The sequence below is a fragment of the Mus caroli genome, unplaced genomic scaffold (assembly GCF_978045245.1).
Source record: "Mus caroli unplaced genomic scaffold, Mus_caroli_1 scaffold_13, whole genome shotgun sequence".
In the NCBI taxonomy this organism is placed as follows: domain Eukaryota; kingdom Metazoa; phylum Chordata; class Mammalia; order Rodentia; family Muridae; genus Mus; species Mus caroli.
Window position 1 is genome coordinate 74,526,447 of NW_028227268.1, and position 16,878 is coordinate 74,543,324.

The following is a 16,878-nucleotide window of genomic DNA, read 5'->3' on the forward strand; positions in this document are numbered from 1 at the left end:
GTGGGTCTGGCTATGTTGATCCTCCAGTTTGTGCTTACTGGGATCACCCTGATCTGTTAGAATCTTGTATCCTTCTCCAGTTCTCCAGGCTTGAAGTCTTGACCAGTCTCCCAGTGCTGAGCTTACTCACCCCTGAGGAGTTAAGGGCTATTGCCAGGGACCATCCATACCTCTGTCTACCTAGACCAGAGCTTCCCCACTCTCCTTGCCCTGGCAGGGAGTTGGCAGGGATGGGTCTGAAAAGCATTCTGAATGGGGTTCCCTGGGGAGGCATCTGATGGGTAAGTGCTGACCTGCTGGTGGAAAGCATTTAAAGTGATTCTCTGGCATTATCCTAAGAGCATTCATATGCAATCAGGGTGGACACATTTTCTAAAAGGCAGATAGAAATGCATCCCCGCTGTGCTCAGGAGCCCAAATTTGGAAGGCTCTTGTCCAATTAAAGTATTATGGAGTCCAGCTGCTCTTCAAGGTTATTGCTGGAGAGGGAGGAGTTTATTTTTTCTTTTACTTTTATGGTAGAGGTGTAGCAGACAGGCCAGTACCTACAGAGAACAAGATAATGTTTGAGTCCATGCTGCTAGCAGTGGACCTGAATTCTGTGTGAATGTGTGTGTATGTGCACAAGCTCATGTGTGCACATGTGTGCATGTATGTGTATGCATGGGCTGTTTTCTTTCTAGATTTGTCTCCCAGTGGCTTTAAAGATTTAGACTACCAAAGTTTGAGTATCTTTGAACATATAGGTATGATTTAACTTTCTTTTCTCTCTTTCTCTCTGCCCATCCCCTCTTTTGATAGGGTCTTAAGTATCTCTGGCGGGCCTCAAACTTTCTGTGTACCCTCAGGTGATCTTGAACTTATGATCCTTCTGCTTATACCTGGGATTACAGTCATTCATCACCATGGCCTGGTGTGGGGTGTGATAGCAGCTGGCTCTCAGGGCTGTGAGAAGAAGTGCACATAAAGCATGTAGGGTACCTCATACAGAATGCATGCTTGATAGATTGTTTTTCTTCTTTCCTTTCTGAATGTGGGCATGCCTATTTTGTGATTATGTACAGGCAGTTGTAATAGGTGCCCAAGCTGTGGGTACAAAAGTTTTGGCAGGTAGGCTATGTGGTATCTAGGTTAGGGCTGTAGTTTATTCAGCACCAAGGACAGCACCAGGTCTAGTTCAATTCCAGGGATGCTCAACAAATAGATGAATGTATGATAAATGAAAGAGACTACCAATTTAGGCAGGTAAGGAAATCTAGGAGGCAAAGATGGGACATAAAATGTCACATGAAACCCAAGGATGGGGATGGGGATGGGGATGGTTCGACAAGAAGATGTAAACCAAGCCAGAATGTCACCATAAATATACTCAGCAGCTGTTGCTCCCTTTGAAACTTTGCCTTATTCCCTGTACACTGTTAGATCATGGCCTGCCCCTTTAAGACCTGGTCCCTTTAAGAAGCCATATCCCACAGCCTGTAAAAGACCAGGCCATGCTCCCTGTAGCTTTCTCCTTGGGATAGAGAGGTAAGGAGCTGTTCTATGCTGTACACCCAACAGCAGTATAAAATCATTCTAATGTGTAGTTTTAACAATACCTGGTCTCCATATTCTTTGTCATATACACTATGCTGAACTTAATCATGTGGTATGAAACTTGCTGGCACCTCTGAAAGGACATAGAAGCCAGATGTTTCTTTTGTTTAAATGGGGAGAAGCTCCATTGAAAGAGATAACAAGGAAAGAAAGGGAGGGATGATGAGAAGAGGCCCAGAGGTGCCGTCAGAGAAATCTTCCACCTCAAGGCCTGATCATGGCCTTTATCTCACTAAATTTTATTCCTGAGTGGCAATTATATGTCATCTCCCCCACTACCTCCAACAAATTGCCGTGTCTTCATTCTTTTTTTTTTAACATTTATTTATTATATACATTCACTGTAGTTGTCTTCAGACACCCCAGAAGAGGCCATCAGATCTCTCTCTCTCTCTCTCCTTCCCTCCCTCTCTCTCTCTAAGATTTTTATCCTTTATTTTATATATATGACGAGTACTCTGTAGCTGTCTTCAGACACACCAGAAGAGAGTGTCAGATCCCATCACAGATGGTTGTGAACCACCATGTGGTTGCTGGGAATTGAACTCAGGACCTCTGGAAGAGCAGAGGTGCCTTTAACCGCTGAGCCATCTCTCCAGTCCCCCGTGTCTTGCTTCTTACATTTAACATATGTCCATTCTTCTCCTTTTTAGGTTATCTTGCTAGTTCATAACGACTAGTCCAACTAACTTCAGCTACTGATTGGATATCTCAGGATTCCAGCTTCAAATTCTTAGGACTGCCTCTGATTGGCTGAGCTTGAGTCAGGTATCTATTAGAAATGTTAGAGAACAGCCAGTTTTAGTAGTTCCCTTCCCTCTAAGGATGGGAGAAGTGGCTTAGTGGCTGCAAACAAACAAAGCATGCAAACACGGCAGAGTCTGTGCAGAATGAGGAAATCTTCAGGCCCATAGTGGGTGATCTGGGAGCATCACCTTCATCCTTATGGCACAGGTAAGGAGACACAGAAGTATAAAATTTATAGGACTAATGAGTTCCCTGATCCTGTCCATATGGTTTACACTAAAGTTGTATTTTAGGGGGTAGGATTTTGAAAAACTCTTCCCCTTCCAAGGCCAAAAGCTTCCTAAATATCATCTAATGGAAATAATGAATGTTCACAAATATAAGAGCTTAGTTCTTGAATAAAGTATGTCAAAAGTCAATGCATGTGTTCCTGTGAGAATCTGTAAACCCGAGGTGACTGAATTAAATATGCAAATTCTCAGATTCAGTTTGGAGTTCGTTCTGGGACTTCACATTAGGGAGCTGTATGTTTCCCTAATCCAATGGCACTCAGAGTGGTCACCCACCAGTACCCCAACAGAGGTTGAAATGCAAATCTGTGGGCCCTTCCCTTGTCCTTGATGACTAGGTCCAGCAGGCTTTTCAGCAAGCCTTACCTTTTTGAGAATTCAGAAGCATGTGAAAGCTGGGAACACCCTTGTTTCAGATGTAGAACAGGCCTGTTCCATGGTTCAAGGTACCATAGAGTATATAGCAAAGACTGATGAGCAGGGCATTTAGAGTAAGCCCCCAGGAGACTGAGCAGATGTGATCACATCCAAACAGCTTTGGAAAGAGTTATAATTCCCAAAGGGGTGTTGGTCTGGAAATCCCTTATGGTGGCTGAATTGTAGAAGGTACAATTGCATTCTCATTCATCCTTAAGAAGGCAGTGTCAGCATATGACTCATGCTCATATGATTGACATATTCTACCTCAGGCAGAAGGTATGGGTAAGGCACTCTGCATCAAATTGCAATGGACCAATGCCAATTTTCAATCTTTAGTTGTTAAGTGGAGTGGGCAGGTGGGTTTAATATATGCTATCCTCTGAGTGGTAGAATTCCCACAGTGGTCCCCTGAGATAGATACTATTATCCTGAAAAATAAGTGAAGTAGTTTGGCCACTACTAGGTATTGATAGTTCAGGGACTCAAGCCAGGCAAGGTAGAACTCAAACCACTAGCCACCATGATACAACATCTCCTGTAGCTCTTCTTTCTCTTCTCTCCAGCCTTGTGTTATATTCTGCCTTAAACTGTTTTCTCACCTCAGGGAGGTTGGGGCAAAGTTTTCAGGACTTTATCTTTTCAACAACTGATGTTGGAAGGGTTAGGGAATAGAAGGATTTATAACCTGGGGAATATCTGTCAGTGTGTGTGTGTGTGTGTGTGTGTATGCACATCTGTCTGTCTGTCTGTCTGTCTGTCTGTCTGTCTGTCTGGTATGTGCAGTGAGTTGGAGATAATGAAAGCAATGGTTTTCTGAGTTAGTTTCTGGACCTAGCTTGGCCTTAGCCCTAGAAAGTGAGAAAGAAAAATCTGATGAGATCAATCTTGTTAGAGCAGTGGTTCTCAACCTTCCTAATGCTATGACTCTTTAATAAAGTTTGTCATGTTGCGGTGACCCTCAACCATAAGATTAGTTTCATTGCTACTTCATAACTGTAATTTTACTGCTGTTGTGAATCATAATGTTGATATCTGTGTTTTCTGATGGTCTTAGGTGATCTTTGTGAAAGATCATTAGACCCCCAAAGAGACTGTGACCCACAGGTTGAGGACTACTGTGTTAAATGGAGGCAGAGATAGTCTTGCAGGTGTCACGAGGAAGCCTTTGTCAGACATTATAATGGAGAACAGTGGTTGGTTTAGGAGAGGAAATGACACATACTTAGCCTTTGTGAATGAAGTTTATTAGGAGCAAAGGCCATAGGACCATGATAAGGCTTTAATGTGAGAGAGCATTAAAAAGGGACAGTAAAATATATTAAAAACAGCCTAAGGAACCTTAAAGGGAAAGAACAGTTTCTCTGTCAAACCTGGAGAAACTCCATTAAGAGTAATAACTTAAAGTAGGTATAATATAGAGATAAAGTCACCATGAGAGGATGGAGAGGGTAGGCCCTGGCAGCACACACACACACACACACACACACACACACACACACACACACACATGCACGTGTGCCTTTCTAAAGTTATTGAAACTGGCAGAAAGTTTTAAATAATGTGACTTAGTTTAATATATCATTCTGTGAGCATCGAAGAACCAGGTACCAAAAACTAGGAGCTGTTTGCCACAGCACAGAACAGCTCCACAATTCTCTGCCCCAGTCCAGGGAGCATGGACTGATTCCTTCATCTCTTAGAGTGACCAGTGTCTTGAAGGGCCAGGCCCACATTCTAACAGACTGGAGTGAATTCCAGTTGCAATCAATCTCAGTAGCTGTCTCAGGTTTTGTGCTCTTCTCAAAGGAAGAAACCAGTGGACACAGTAATGGTGGGATCAGCCAGAGTTAAGTTTAGTGAGCAAGGATAGGTGCTTTTAAAAAAAAGTGGTCTGAGCCAAGCAGCAGAGACCTTGACCCTGGCAGGAATTAGGGCTTGTATTTTTCCTCTTCTTGCTATCCTGGTAGCCCATTCTACCTAAAATTCAGTATAAGTAGATGCGTAAGATGCAAGAATATCTAGAGAGATGTAAGTATTCCTAAAGTTGAGAAGTTCACTAGACAAAAGATACTGACATTCTGTCGTCTGGCCAGGATGTCCTTCCAGCAAATCTGACCTCACTGGGGTCAACCACCACCAACTATCTATACATCTTTTTTTTTTTTCCCAACAAGGCCCCAAGCAGGCCTAGCTCAAGTGACTACCACCACATCTTCTTGTTTATCCATTATATTTGTTTATTTTATTGTGTTTTATTGTGACAGGGTCTCAATAGACCTGTCTTCAAGCTTACTAGGTAGCCAAGAATGACCTTGAACTTTTGGTTCTCCTACCTTCGCCTCCTAAGTATTGGGATGTGGTATAACACCGAGTCTTATCTAGTGCTGTGGATCAAAGCTAGGGTTTTGTGCATTGTAGGCAAGCACACTACCAACAGAGCCACATCCTTAGCCCTGTATTCATTCTCATGTACTGTTCTTGGGGGCCGGTTCATCATCTCTTCCAGAGATAATTTCCTACCTAGCTAACACATGGACTTCCTCGTGTAGAAGTGGGTTGGGCTCAGAAGGAGTCAGTTTCACAGACTGACAGACTTGTGAGCTAACAGCTGTCAGGTTCCTCTAAGTCAGGTGGTTCTCAACCTGTGGGTGTGGCCCCTTTGTCAAACCACTCTCTCTAAAATTATTTACATTCATAGCAGTAGCAAAATTGCAGTTGTAAAGTAGCAACACAAACATTTTTATGGCTGGGGGTCACCATAACATGAGGAACTGTGTGGGGTAAAACTGGGGTCTCGCGTCCTCTTGGGGCTAGGGTCGCTGGGTGAGGTGGACCCCAGGCCACCACCAGGCGGGTGTTGGACTGTGAGAAGCAGCGGGATCCCGCTTCAGGGTAAAAGGCGCAGTCTGGGGTCCCTGCGGACCTGCTGGAGTTGGGCTCCAACTCACAGGCACCACAGACCACTGGACACTGTGGAAGAGCTGGTTCTGGGGTCCCTGGGCCACACGGAGGCCAGGGACATCAGGTTTTTGCTCTCGGACATCCCAGATGCTGCTGTATGTCCTGGAAGAGCTGAGAATGGGTGGGGACCCTTAGGCAGACTCTGGCCCAGGGGCTAAAGGGAAAAGGGTAGGAGGAGAGTGCTGGCAGGTTACTGTAAGGAGGAGAAAGTCTGGCTAGCTCAGGCAGCTTGCTCAAAGGGTGGCTAGGGTCAGGTGGCAGTGGCTGGAGCACAGGGAGGCTTCCCCATGGGAGGTTAGCACATGTGGCTCCTTAGGGGAAGACCTGCTCCATTGCTCCAGTACGTTGGGTCCCAATGAGAAGAGGCAGTCCATGGTTTTAAGGCGTTTATTGAAGAAAGGCAAAGAGAGGGAGAAAGCAGGAAAACAGAGGCTGGCCATGGCCACGTGGAGAGAGAGGAGAAGGGGATGGGGAGAGGGGTAACAAGAGGGCAAGAAAGAAGCAAGAGAGTAAGAGAGCAAGAGAGTGAGGAGGGGTCAAACAGCTCCTTTTATAGTGGGCTGTGCCATCCTGGATGTTGCTAGGTAACTGTGGGGAGGAGCATACCTGGCTGTTGCCACGTAACCGTGGGAGTGGAGTCCAGGCAGAATACCAGGAGCTTTGGGGCATTGCCTACTTGACTGATGGCCACACACCTCTCTGCAGGGGCCTGTGGGAGGTTGTAGCTAAGACAGGAGTCAGGGGCCCAGGAGGTGTGGCCGAACTCCTACCATCCCACGAGGGCAGAAGTCACCTCCCACCAGGTCTCCCGGGTTCCAAGCCAGTGCTCCACCAGGAACCAGGCTGCCTGTGAACAGTTCACTGCCCCACAGAACTGTGGTAAAGATTGCATCATTAGGAAGGTTGAGAATTAGTGCTAGCTGAGAGCTTAGTCCTTGTCTTGTTCAGTCTGGTTTTGGAAAAAGGTCCTGTTAATTTAGTTTAGTAAAATCCTTATAGCCTTGCTGTTTCCTTTAAGGGACTTTTCATCTACTGCCCCTCACTCTGCCTCATAGCTATAAATTCCCAGAAACCCTTGCTTGCCTTGGTGTGAAGCTGTATCTCTCCCTTGCTGCAAAACCCCTTTGCAGTCATTCTCTTGGATGAAGCCCGCCTTACCTTGTTGACAAGCATTTGGGTAACTTTCTTTTGACAAGGCATCGGGACAGCTTACAATAGACATAAATTTTCTCTCCTAGCATATCCATTCTCAGAGACCTCCTCCTTTCCTGAGCTTTAATACAATCCTAGTGTTCCATGTGGAAGTGAGTTTAGGGACAGTGGCACAGGGTCTAGATAGAGAATGACTTTATGGCATCTTGGTAGAGTCAGGGTTCGAGATGGAAGTTCAGTAAACTTAGATGAAATGTTGTTGTTGCACAGCTGAGAGCATAAACTTGGAATGGCAACTTCTGTACATAGCTCTCCCATTCATTCTCACAGCATCCCTGAGAGACTACGGGGGTCCCGAGGATCCCTATTTGTCATTAGTTATGCTGTTTTACAGCCTTAGCTGTAAGATGTGTTTCCTTTATGGTTGGATGTCTTCAGTGACCACTTCTTGCCACTAGATGGGATTATACATTGTAGGATGCTTTGAGCCTTGCTGGGCTTTGAGTGTAGATTGCAAGAAAAGCAGGTTGAGAGACAAGAAATAAAGGGTGTTTCTGATTTCTTCTTAGTGCTCAAAGATAACTCCCCTCGTCCTTTGTCATAGCCTTTAACGTTCTTATTTTGTATACTGTCTTGTCGAAGCAACACAAAATAATGTTAACTGTGAATAGTTGAGAAATTTATCAGTTACAAATACTTCCATTCCCCTTTTCAGAGATACTCACTGGTAAGAGTTTACTCTGTTTCTTTCTCATTATTTTTATTTGCCTTTAAATAGAGATACATTTATGTGCCCATATAAGTATATCCGTGTTTTCTCATAATAGGCACAAATGACCTGTACACTTCTTTCCTACTTAACTTGTTTCCTCTTGGCATGTTTTATAACATTTTCTTAAGTGAGGACAGGTCTATTAACATATTAGGTGACTGTATAGAATTCTATAGTATCATAAATTTTATTTATTTATTGTTTTAAAAAGATCTTTGTTTTATTTGTATGAGTGTTTTGCTGCATGCATATATGGGTACCATGAGTGTGCAATGCCTGGTGAGGCAAGGAGAGGGTATTGGATCACATAGAAGTGGAATTGTGGGTAGTCGTGAGCTGTCATGCTGACTTTGGGAACTAAAGCCAGGCCCTCTGCAAGAGCAATAAGTGCCTTTAGCTAGGACCAGTTTCTTTCCTTTCCTTTCCTTTCCTTTCCTTTCCTTTCCTTTCCTTTCCTTTCCTTTCCTTTCCTTTCCTTTCCTTTCCTTTCCTTTCCTTTCCTTTCCTTCCCTTCCCTTCCCTTCCCTTCCCTTCCCTTCCCTTCCCTTCCCTTCCCTTCCCTTCCCTTCCCTTCCCTTCCCTTCTTTTTCTTTTTCTTTTTCTTTTTCTTTTTCTTTTTCTTTTTCTTTTTCTTTTTCTTTTTCGTTTTCGTTTTCGTTTTCGTTTTCGTTTTCTTTTTCTTTTTCTTTTTCTTTTTCTTTTTCTTTTTCGTTTTCTTTTTCTTCTTTTTCTCTTCCTTTTTCTTTTTCTTCTTTTTCTCTTCCTTTTTCTTCTTTTTCTCTTTCTTTTTCCTTTTCTTTTTCCCTTTCCTTTTCTTTTTCTTTTTCTCTTTCTTTTTCTTTTTCCTTTTCTTCCTCTTTTTCTTTTTAAATATAGGAGTTTCACTATGTAGGATGAGCTGGTAAAATTCATGGCCATCCTCCTGCTTCAGTTTCCTGAGTGCTGGGACTGTAGATCAGAGCCATTATGACTTATTATGTCATAATTTTTTATAGCCACACTCCTCTGGATGGACACTTAAAAAATTCCCCTTTCCCTCTTTTTCTTATGATTAATATGATATGTGCAGGCCATTAGGCAAAGAGGATTCCAGAATCTAGGAAACTCCAGGAGAGTAAACTATACCCCAAACTGAAGCTTAACCAGTTACTAACCATTAGCTAACCTAGCTAGGCACTTTCCACTTTTGCGTATGATTTCTTTGCCTAATAGAAGTTCCTTCTGGCACCCTTTAGGTCATGCCATTTCATGAATGGTTGAATATTCAAACTCTTCAACATTTAAAAATGCTCCCATTTGTCTTAAAAATTCATAGAATATATTTTGATCAAATTTACTCCTATCCCCTCCTATTTAGTCTTCCTGCTACTTTTGCTCCAAACTTTACATGTGCCCTTTCTTTTTAAGATTTTATTTATTATTTTTATCTATTTGTATGTATGTGCCTGCCAGTGTGCATGTGCATGTATATGTAGATGCCCATAGAGGTCAGAGGAGGGCATCTGATTTCCTGGAACTTGAGTTACAAGCAGCTGGGAGCTGCCTGATCTGGATGCCGGGTATTGAACTCAGGTCCTCTGTAACACCAGCAAGTGCACTTAACCATTGAGCCATTTCTCCAGCCCTAAGTGCTCTATAAGAAACCCCACTGAGTCCACGTAGTGTTGCCAGTGTGTGCCTGGTTGTATGACCACCTACTGGTGCTGAGTAGCCTCTCAGGGGCACACTGAAGGATCTTCCTTTCTTTCCCTCTCCCTCCTTTTCTCTCTCTTTCCTAGTGATGTGTTTTGATCAGATTTATCCTCTATGCTCACTTTCCCCCCTCCCTCTCTTCTCTCTTCCTTTTCCCTTTCCTTCTTTTCTCCTCCTCCTCCTCCACCCCCCTTTTAATATTACTAACAGTATTGCAGAGACTATTTTCATGTCTATAACATTTAAAACTCCATGCCCTTATTTTAATATCTTCTGTGTAGTTTAGTTTGGCTCTTATTTTAACTTTATGTCTCTTGGATCTGATGTTATATGCATTTACAATTTTGATAGCAACTGCAATTTGCCCTCCAAAAGGTTGTACTATTTTAAACTCCCACCAGCAGAGTTGGGAAGAACAATGATTGTAAATCCTGACGTGTGTGCTCCTGTTTAATGACCAGTGTGTCCTGCCAGATTGTAAGACTCCCTGAGGGTGGGAGTCTGCTGCGTCACCTCAGTACTGTCCTTAGCGTTTAGCACAGTGCTTGGGTCACTGTGGGTGCTCAGCAAATGTGGAGACAAACAGTAGGTGCATAATGAATACTTGCCAAGCACACATTCTTAAAAGTCTACCTGGGAACAACTTAAAATGAGAATGTTAACTGACGAGGTTTGCAAGGCCATAATTTCTCAGATTCACTTGGGAAAGTAAGGCTGAAACCAATAGTTTTTAAAAAAGTTTTAATTCTAAAACTTTAATTCATTGCTTTAACACAATGGGAATACCAAGAGGGACAAAGACACCTTTCACTTTGTAGGTATGCTGAAATTGGATAATATACTTACCCAGAGATATGACTGTGAGCCCCCTTAGGGAGGCTGTTTTTACCGTGTTCTCTAGAAATCCCTCCCTGTCCCAACTCTGTAACTTCCTCGATGATTCTACCACGTGGCAGGTTTACTGCTAATGTCCTCTTCTTGTGACTGAGAGGCAGTGAGGCATGATTTAGTCTTGTTAATGGCCCAGAGGACCTGGCTTAGTTTGTTTTGTGGCATGGTAGGTTGCTGCATCTCCTTGCATCTTGAGCTCTGCATCTCTGGAATGGGATGATCATTTCCTTGACGCCTGCTTCTTGGCCTGCTCCTGTGGAGCAGAACAAAATATTAGCTGCAAGGGATTTTTATGGGCTCCACCTAATACTTTGGAGGAGGAGAAACAATATTCTATCTCTCCTCTGTAGTTCGTAGTTGGGATTCTCTGTAACAAAAGAAAACAACAAGGGAGCAGAAGTTTAGTGACATGCATTGTGAAGAGCGGGTGTGGCAGCAGTCCCAAGATGGCCCCCGGGACTGCAGCTAACTCTTATGACTTGCACCTGACTTCCTCATACACCTGAAAATAAGCCACAGCCATCGTGAGAGCTGCGCAGGTGCATCATGATGCTGGCAGTGTAAACAAGTCCATATTTGGTGGAGACATGCCCCTGCCACCCTGATTGGCTGAAGCTGCATGCCTGGTGAGGTGATGTGGCCTGCTGTGAGTGGATGGGGGCTGAGAGTATATAAACAGAGCCCCCTGGGCGCCCGAGGTCCCCATAGAAGCATCGAGGCATTCCCGCAATAAAGGCTGTTGAGAAGAATCTGACTGTGTCGTGTCGTTCTTGCTGGTCGAGAGCAGACACGACAATGCATATCTTCTTTATACATGGGAGATTCAGCAGTGTCCCTTTTAATCTCAGGAGATATGTTGCCAGAACTCAAGTAGATGCTTGAAACTATAAACCCTATACATAATATTGTCTTAGTCACTGTTGCTGCGAAGAGACACCATGACCATGGCCACCCTTATAAAAGAAAGCATCTTATAGTTTCAGAGGTTTAGTCCATTATCGTCATGACAGGGAACATGGCAGCACTCAGGCAGGCATGGTGCTGGAGATCCTGTTGTTGCCTTGTGTCACAGAGATCCTAATGTTTGGGTCTCTAGGAGTGGCCCTTTCACACACCCCAGCAGTTCATCGGTGGGGTAGATGTTAGGGTGGACCAATTCAAAGCCCTTGATCTGGGCCTTGAGAGGTATCTGAGCTGGTCAGCCCACTAGCTCCGATATCCACACCATCAAGATGAGCTCTCCTACCCTTCCCTGACTGGCTCATCCATTGCCACTGCCATCAAGGGGGCAGAGCCAGCTCTCCTGCTCTCAGGCCTTTGGGGCTGGCTCATCTGCACCCATACCATCATGGCCAGCTCTACTGTGCTGCCCAGGTAAAGTTCAGGGCCCTCTCACCTAAGTGCTGCAGCAGGTGAGGGACAGGGCCTGTTATCCCACTCTCATGACCCCAGGGCCAGCTCTCTTGCCAGTCACAGGTGGCAAGGAACCTGGGAGAGGAGGCAGGCATTTTTTCCTTGTTTGTACCACCTCACATCAGACAGGAATCAGGGTCAGCTCTCCTGTGCTCAGCTCCTCTGGGCTGGCTCATCTGCAATCCCCATATCCAGGGCCAGCTTTACTGTGCTACCCAGGTGAGGTGCAGGGGTCACCCTCTCAAGTACTGCAGCAGGTGAGGGGCAGAGACAGCTCTCCTACTTTCATGACTCCTGCTGGGGGCCAGCTCTCTCACTCACTGCAGGTGGTGAGGGAAAAAGAGAGGGGATCTCTCCCTTGCTGATGCCAGCACATAGCTGACAAGAGGCAGGCAGGGCCAGCTCTTCCACACTCATGCCCTTGGGCTGGCTCACCTGTAACATCTACATCCAGGACCAGTGGCTCTATTATGATGCCCAGACAAGGTGCTGGGCTCATTTTCCTGAGTGCTGCAGCTGGTGAGGGGGCAGAGCCAGTTCTCCTGTATCATGACTCCAGGGCCAGGTCTCCCTCTGCCTTAGGTGGCAAGGGGGAGGGGGAAAGGGTATATCTTTCCCTCATCCAAGCCACTGCATGAGAGATGATGGCAGGGTTAGCTCTCCCATGCTATACCCTCAGGATCAGCTTACCCACAACTCCTACAACCAGGGCCAGCTCTACTGTGCTTTCTGGGCAATGTGTGGGGCCGCTTTCCCTAGTACTGCAGCTGGCTAGAGGAAGGGTCAACTCTCCTATTCTCAGTCCCCAGGGCCAGTTCTCTCACAATGCCTAGGTGAGGGGTGGGGCCAGTTCTGCACAGCCCTCAGACATCAATATGTCACTGGGCAGCAGCCCAGACTGGGGACATCTGCCTGGCCTTTGGTGGTAACAGACACCTGCTGCTGTAAGGCCATTGTTTTACTTAGGTTTTTACAAACACCATGACCAAGGCAACTCTTATAAGGACAATATCTAATTGGAGTTGGCTTACACATTCAAAGGTTCAGTCCATTGTCAAGACAGGAACATGGCAGCATCCAGGCAGGTGTGGTGCAGGAGGAGCTGAGAGCTCTATATCTTCATTTGAAGGCTGCTAGCAGAATACTGGCTTCCAGGCAGCTAGGATGAAGGCCTTAAAGCCCACACCCACAGTGACATACTTCTTCCAACAAGGCCACACCTACTCCAATAGGGCCACACTCTCTAATAGTGCCACTCCCTGGATCGAGCAGCCCAGGACCCAGCTCCTCTTTGTGGCACTCAGGGTCTTTGAATGTCTGGGGTCATCTCAGGAGTGGTCTCAGGAGTGCCATTCTCTACCTGTGCATTATGGTACCAGGCAGGGGTCATCTTGGGCATCGTCTGCCCCCCACACTCCCAGGCCTGTGTGGTACCAGACTGGTGGTACGTACATCAGTCTAACTCCCTGTCCGGGCCTCATGGTGCAGGACAGATAATTGTTTTGGGCTTGTTCTTCACCCAGGGCCACCTATGTGGGCCTATGTGGGGACCATCTGTCTCAGGCTCACCCCTGCAGGGGGTGGACAATGGTCCCTGGCAAGGTTCTAATCTCTGGCTCTTTCTTACTGGGCCATTTGGCCCTAGGTAGGGGTTCATCTCATCTCTGGCTTGCTCCATGGGAGCCCATCTGCGTCTGTGCATCACTAGACTGGTCTGCTTCTTTCAGGGAGTGTTAGACTACTAATCATTCACATGTTACAGGCCAGAACACTGAGCATAGACATAGCCTCTCTTTTCTCTGCCACCCGTGACAGAGCAGCCACACCTACGGTGCCTCTAGGTGCAGGATCATTCCCCCCTCCTTTTTTCTCTCATGCAATATATCCTACCACAGTTCCCCTCTCACTCCTCCCAGTTTTCACCATCTTCCCTTTTCCAGATCACCTCTGCCATTTTCTTTTAGAAAAGAGCAGGTCTCCCACTTTGTCCTCAGTTTCCTAGACAGAAGTCTTTTCTTATCATAGGTATTAACATCAGGAAATGCTCTTTATTTAGTTGAGAATTGAAGAGACATTAGTGTGTGTGTGTGTGTGTGTGTGTGTGTGCGCGCACGCATTAGAGAATAATAGATGGGAGACAGTTCTTCCTTTCCACTATGTAGGTCCTGGGGATTGAATTCAGGTCAGACTTGGTGGCCCGAGAGTGAGTCTGTCTGTCTGTCTGCCTGCCTGCCTGTCTGTCTCTCTGTGAGGGTCTCATATAACCCACACTGGCCTGGAATTCATGTAGCTCAGACTGGTCTTGAACTTTTGTCTGTCCACCAGCCTCCACTTTCCAAGTGCAGAGATTATAAACCTGAGCTGCATGACTAGGTCAGTTGACACTGTCTGCCTTTTGTTTATAAGACACACTTTGAGGTGTCTCTCTGATTAAGTAAAACAAGATTGCTTCTTTTTTTTTTTTTTTTTTTTTTTTTGTTCTTGTTAAATTTTATTGGCATCACGTTCGTCTCTTTACAGAAGAACTCAGCCTACACCCTAGAATGTAGACCTCTGAAGGGGAAGTGCTCCGGGAAGCAAGCCATGATGCAGGGCAGGACCTCGGGAAGGGACAGAACTGCCAGGGCTCAACCCAAGAGACGGTGGGTTAGTGCTGGGCCACACTTGGGTGGGTGGGAAAGGAGGAGGGTCTGCTAACCTACAGGTACCACAACCCTGAAAGGAGCGCCTTCTAGAACAAAGGTAGAGTCACTGGGACAGTGTGGTGGGCTCTCCTTCCTCTTTGAGTAGGATAGTGATATAAGGGCATCATAAAGTGTTGAATATAAGGAAAAAACCAGAAAGGGAGAAAATGAGAATTTTAATTTTTGAAGTAACAGCAATTTATCCATTGTATACACTACTATATTATGCAAATAAACCTTTTGGAAAATTTAGCCACAGAAGGGAACTGTCTAGTTCAGTTTTCCCTTCAGAGAGATGAAAAGCTTTTTGGCTCTTAAGTCTGTGATAAAAGGTGTACATAATTCTTGTGTCTACTGTACAGAATACTGCCGCTAGCTGGACTTCCAAACTTGAGTCTCTAACACTCTGTAATCCAGACAGGGTTCAACCCTCCACCTTGCACGCCTGCGTTAGAGGACTTAAACACACAATCCAGGAATTCCTTACACTAATTTATACATTTTAATTGGTTGCATATATTAACATGTACTATAAGATTCTTTTCTAAGAAGCATTACATAATAAATGGATACTGTAAAAAGATCTGATTAGTTAAAAGTAACAAGCATTAACAGATACATACAAAACAGCCTGCTCAGAACGGAGCCTGGGCACCAGCCTTCCCACAGGACCTTCAAGGAGGGAGGGGTAAAAGACCACAAGACCGTTAAAAAAAAATCAGATAATTAGACACAGATGAACTGTGAACAGTTCTCTCACTCTCCAGTGGACAAAAAGAGTAAGCTTTCCATGCTCACTGCACCCCAGAGCACCCAGGGTCTCCACCATATGCCTGCCATACACAGGACTCACGGGGGGGGGGGGGGCAGCTGCCCCAGGAGCCCTGACAGGCACAGGCTGGAGTTTGCTTGCTGTGTGTGTGTTGTGTGTATGTGTTTGTGTGTGCACGAGTGTGTTTTGTGTATGTGTGTGTGTTGGATAACTGTTTGGTGGAGTTTCTTTTGGCAGCTGGATGTGAGAGCTCACGTTCTGGTCTGTTTGGAGGAGGAGGGACGCTTATTGAAGGCCTACGTGTGTGTTCTTGGTCTGTGAAGGACTCTGTGTTCACTGCCCCTTCAACAACTGCAGCTTTCTGCGGAGGCCTTGGCCCGGTCATTCTTGTCCAGTTTGATGGGTTCAGGGAATTCATTGTACAGCTCCACTTCTGTTTCCTGTTTAAGGGCATTCCGAGCAATCGTCTAGAAGGCCTGCTCCACATTGATGGCCTCCTTGGCACTGGTCTCGAAGTAAGGAATGTTGTTTTTGCTGTAGCACCAAGCCTGTGCCCTCTTTGTGGCCACTTGTCTGTTTTCCAGGTCAATCTTGTTTCCCAACACAACAAAAGGGAAGTTCTCGGGATCCCGGGGGCTGGCCTGGATGAGAAACTCGTCTCTCCAGCTGTCGAGGGTTTTGAAAGTGTTGGGGGCAGTCACATCAAACACCAGAACACAGCAATCTGCACCTCTGTAGAAGGCCACACCAAGAGACTGGAACCGTTCTTGACCGGCTGTGTCCCAGATCTGCATGGTAACAAGTCTGTCATCCACCATCACCTCCTTGGTCAGAAAGTCCGCTCCTATTGTGGCTTTGTACTGGTTACTGAACTTCTTATTCACATACTGGTTCATGAGAGATGTCTTTCCAACACCAGAGTCTCCCAGGATGATGACCTTCAGCAACACTTTCTTCCTAGAGGTCATCCTTGAAGCACAGGGTCAACGGAGGAGGAGACACAACGCAGGCCGCAACAGAGACGTCCGATTCCGGCTCCAGCAGGCTCCTCGGAGCTGCTCGGCCCCAAACACCATCGCCAACGCCGCCGCCTTGGGCTTTATCAACAAGATTGCTTCTATGTAAGCACTGTAGTACCATAACTGTCATCTGAAAACTGACAAGGCAGTGACATGTGATTACCCCACATGACCCTGCCAAGATTGAGGTTATTAATGTTCTCTCATAGTAGGAGGTGGCAGGGCTAAGGAAGAGAGTGAGGCTCCTAAGACCCTGCTCCTGCTCAGGGATAGGTGGTTCATAATTGCTACACTCTTGGGTGGTACAGCTGTTCATGGATTGTTTTGATCCTGTAAGTCACCACTCGCCCACTCTCCTCTAAGTAGCCAACGGTAAATTTAGTGACTAATTGAGCTAGAGTTGGGTGTACCCCTTGCTTTTGTCTGTTGTGACCCTCTTTATCTGGGGCTGAATAGGAAGACACTTCCG

General features: G+C 45.7%; 1 protein-coding gene and 1 pseudogene across 1 annotated transcript; both read right to left on the minus strand.

Annotated features, from left to right (window-relative positions):
• Nucleotides 1-13,663: 13,663 nt before the first annotated feature.
• On the minus strand, nucleotides 13,664-13,782 carry LOC115032701 (small nucleolar RNA SNORA17; annotated as a pseudogene).
• Nucleotides 13,783-15,476: 1,694 nt separating this feature from the next.
• Nucleotides 15,477-16,487, minus strand: LOC110305273 (ras-related protein Rab-7a). Its single transcript, XM_021177173.3, has one exon. The coding sequence runs from the start codon at nucleotides 16,356-16,358 to the stop codon at nucleotides 15,858-15,860; it is 501 nt and encodes a 166-aa protein (XP_021032832.1). The 5' UTR covers nucleotides 16,359-16,487; the 3' UTR covers nucleotides 15,477-15,857.
• Between the last annotated feature and the right edge of the window lie 391 nt (nucleotides 16,488-16,878).